The 2,160-nt window shown below is 36.5% G+C and overlaps 1 gene segment (V, D, J or C); it reads right to left on the reverse strand.

The window, feature by feature from the left end:
• Positions 1 to 1,072: 1,072 nt before the first annotated feature.
• LOC126495803 (Ig kappa chain V-II region 26-10-like) lies at positions 1,073 to 1,948 on the reverse strand. The segment is given in 2 exon segments: positions 1,073 to 1,497; positions 1,882 to 1,948. Coding segments are annotated over 2 exon segments (474 nt in total).
• Positions 1,949 to 2,160: the final 212 nt, after the last annotated feature.

Consider the following 2,160-nt stretch of genomic DNA (forward strand, 5'->3'; position numbering starts at 1 on the left):
TATATTGTTGGCTTTTTTAGAATGAAGAGAGAAAGGTGACCATACAGAAAACATACTTAATGAAGTTCTACCTGAACATCCAGGTACTGCATTTGCAGAGACTCTCAAATAAATTCAGTGCAAAATACCCATTCAAAAGTTCAACTCTTAGGGCGAAAAGACGTGGAGGAGAAAGAGAGAGAGAGATCATAGAGAATTAAGTTACAATGAAAGGAGTCCTATTAGGCTGACACTGATTTCATAATAAGAATATAAGTGGTGTGGGAAAATTGGGTACGTAATATAGCCAAAGTCCCAACAATAAGCAACAGCAACAAGTTTCCTTTCCACAAAAAATACAATTATAAAATGTACTTCAAAAATGAAATGAAAAAAATGATTTTCTAGAAACAAAAAGTGTAATTTAACCTGAAAATAGGTTTGCATTAAACTCACTGAATTTACACAACTATAGAAGAAAAATTTAAAATTGTATCAATACATAAAAATACTAAACCCAAAACAAATTGGAACGATGGAAACAAAATATTCGAAACAACTAGAAAATACTGGCATGGACATGTATATACCCGTCATTAACTGTGCATGTACTTGGAATAAAACATGGAGTCAAAATAGTAGCAATGACTGAATGGAGATAAAAAAAACTATTTGTTCATCAGGAAAAAAAATATTTCAAATGAAAAATACAGTCTAAATTTAGGGAGCCAATGAATATACTTTACCCAATGAGAAAACAAAGGAGAATAGATTATAAAAAATATATTCATAAAATGGGAATTTAAGCCAAAAACATAAATAAATGTTACAAATGAAGTAATTACACAGTAAATGACACAGTTTAACAAAGGAATATGTCTGAGTTTTGTGTCTGTTTTACTGGATAATTTTGAATGATGAAAGCAGACAAGAGCTATACAATCAGAACTGATTTTCACTCAACGTTAGCCCCATCATTCCTGATTCCTGAGAATGTGCCTGTCCACCATTCTCCTGAGGTAATTTTATTGTTATTAGAGCTGAAGAGAACTGAGAAGCATGACCTAAGTGAGGTGTTCATGCTCCAAGTCCCTCAACTGCAAGCTGAGTTCCTCAGCATGATTCTCTCACACAGATAATTAACATGCTTGGCAGCTGGGCCACCCTTAAGCAAGGATGTTTTTGTTAGGGTCTGAATCACTGTGGGAGGAATAAAAGAACCTTGCATGCAGTAATATACTCCTAAATCCTCAGGCTCCACTCTGCTGATCTTGAGTGTGAAATCTGTGACTGACCCACTGCCACTGAACCTGTCTGAGACTCCAGAAAATCGGTTGGAAACTTTGTATATCAGGAGCTGTGGAAACTGACCTGGCTTCTGCAGGTACCATTCCAAATATGTGTTTCCACTACTTAGTACTAGGCTCTGACTAGACCTGCAAGAGATGGAGGCTTGATCTCCAAGACTGACAGACAGGGAGGTTGGAGTTTGGGTCATTACAACATCACCTCTGGAAGCTGAAAAAAAGAAAATTAAAGACATACATCATGAACAATCTTTATGAACTCTTTCTAGATATTTGTTTCACACGAGATATTTATTTTTACATACTTTTTTATACACTAAATTTATTTTATTGACAAGCCAAATAATTGAAAACACTGATGAGCTTCAAGGCATAAAATAAGTAATTGTGTTATACCTGTGTTATAATCTTCATTATAAAACAAGTTCTCTCCTATATGAAACCTCCCTCTAATAGTTGTAAATGTTAGAGTACCCATCTTGGAGGATAGGAACCCTCTCTCTTCTCATACATGAATAGAATACATGTGATCAGCAGTGGGACCAGGGCTAATCCTCCCAACCCATTTTCCCTCCTCCCTTCCCTCTGTCCTCACCAGGAATCCAGAACAACAGCAGTACCAACAGCACAATAGGCAACTTCATTTTGAGGAGGCAGTGTGTGAACACTGATCACTCAGTCAAAGATGACAACTGAGTTTTTATCAAAGACTACCAAGGGTGGGTCCTCCCTAGGGAGCAATATGCAAAGGTCCTGGTTAGTGTTACAGTATATAGATAAAGGGACGAGTGGTACAGGTTTCTCATGATTGCAAAAATCATGTACTGTATCTTCTGTGTCAGTGGTGACAACCATAAAACAAAAGGTGGTGATT

The sequence above is a fragment of the Alexandromys fortis genome, unplaced genomic scaffold (genome assembly GCF_014885135.2).
Source record: "Alexandromys fortis isolate MF-2015 unplaced genomic scaffold, M_Fortis_MF-2015_v1.1 scaffold_590, whole genome shotgun sequence".
In the NCBI taxonomy this organism is placed as follows: domain Eukaryota; kingdom Metazoa; phylum Chordata; class Mammalia; order Rodentia; family Cricetidae; genus Alexandromys; species Alexandromys fortis.